The 1067-nt window shown below is 60.7% G+C and overlaps 1 protein-coding gene across 1 annotated transcript in view; it reads left to right on the top strand.

Moving 5' to 3' along the window:
- Positions 1–33: 33 nt before the first annotated feature.
- Positions 34–1067, top strand: part of LOC102375105 (gastrula zinc finger protein XlCGF57.1-like) — a gene marked incomplete at its 5' end in the record, with an annotated part of 8301 nt that continues 7267 nt past the window's right edge. Inside the window, one exon of the mRNA XM_014527142.2 lies at positions 34–132. Coding sequence (XP_014382628.2) covers positions 34–132 — 99 coding nt within the window. The remainder of the gene's footprint in view (positions 133–1067) is intronic.

The raw sequence follows: 1067 nt of genomic DNA, 5'->3' as shown, positions 1-1067 counted from the left end.
AGGGAGGCGGCTCCCCGCGATGCTCCGCACCCCTTGCAGGCGGGCGGGCGGGCGGCTGGGAGCGGGCCGGGGCCGCTCCTTGCACGGAGCAGCCGGATCGGGCCCCCGCGCACGCACGGCGCTCCTGGCCAGGTAGCGCCGGGCAGGTGGCTGCGGGCCCGGGAGGGTGATTCAGAGGCTGCAGGAGCAATGTTGTCGCTGGGATTTAGGGCTAAGATGGCAGCAGTTTGCAGCGGAGCAGAGAGAAGGGTCCCGGCGACCCCCGGGAGATTTGGGAGAAGGGGCAGCGGGGGGGTCGGGACAGCCGAGCAGAAATTGGTCCGCACCGGAGACTCCAGGCAATGGCAGAATAGGAGCCAGCAGTGCGCCCTTGCTGCCGGGAAGGCTGCGTTGTAGGAGCCTTGCCAGCACATTGAGGGAAGTCATTATTCAGCACTGGGGAGGCCACATCTGGAGTCCGGTGTCCAGCTGTGGCCCCCCACTGCAGAAAGGAGGTGGTCACATTGGAGAGAGTCCAGCGGAGGGCAATGAAAATGGTTTGGGGGATGGGACAAATGATTTGCCAAAAGAGGCCGAGGGAATTGGGATTGTTTAGTCTGAAAAAGAGACGACCGAGGGGGATTGAATAGCAGCCGTCACCTCCCTGCAGGGGGGCTGCAAAGAGGACGGAGCTGGGCTGTTCTCGGCGGGGGCAGACGGCAGGACAAGGAGCAATGGGCTCAAGCTGCAGCAAGGGAAGTTGAGGTTGGACATGAGGAAAAGCTTTCTCACTAGGAGGGTGGTGAAGCACTGGGACAATCTCCCCAGAGAGCTGGAGAAATCTCCATCCTTGGAGGTGTTTAAGACCCAGCTAGACAAAGCCCTGGCTGGGATGATGTAGTTGGGGCTGGTCCTGCTTGGAGCAGGGGGTTGGACTCAGTGTGACCTCCTGAGGTCATTTCCAACCTGAATTTTCTGTGAATTGCACCGAGTAGCTGGATGCATTTGCAGGAGACGCAAGGAGCAGGTTTTCATAGTGTTACCCACTGGGGCAGTTTGCCAGGGCGCACTCTCCAGCCTCTGATGTT

The sequence above is a fragment of the Alligator sinensis genome, unplaced genomic scaffold (genome assembly GCF_000455745.1).
Source record: "Alligator sinensis unplaced genomic scaffold, ASM45574v1 scaffold769_1, whole genome shotgun sequence".
Lineage (NCBI taxonomy): Eukaryota > Metazoa > Chordata > Crocodylia > Alligatoridae > Alligator > Alligator sinensis.
The sequence above is the reverse complement of the archived record's forward strand: the minus strand, read 5'-3'. Positions and strand labels throughout refer to the sequence as shown.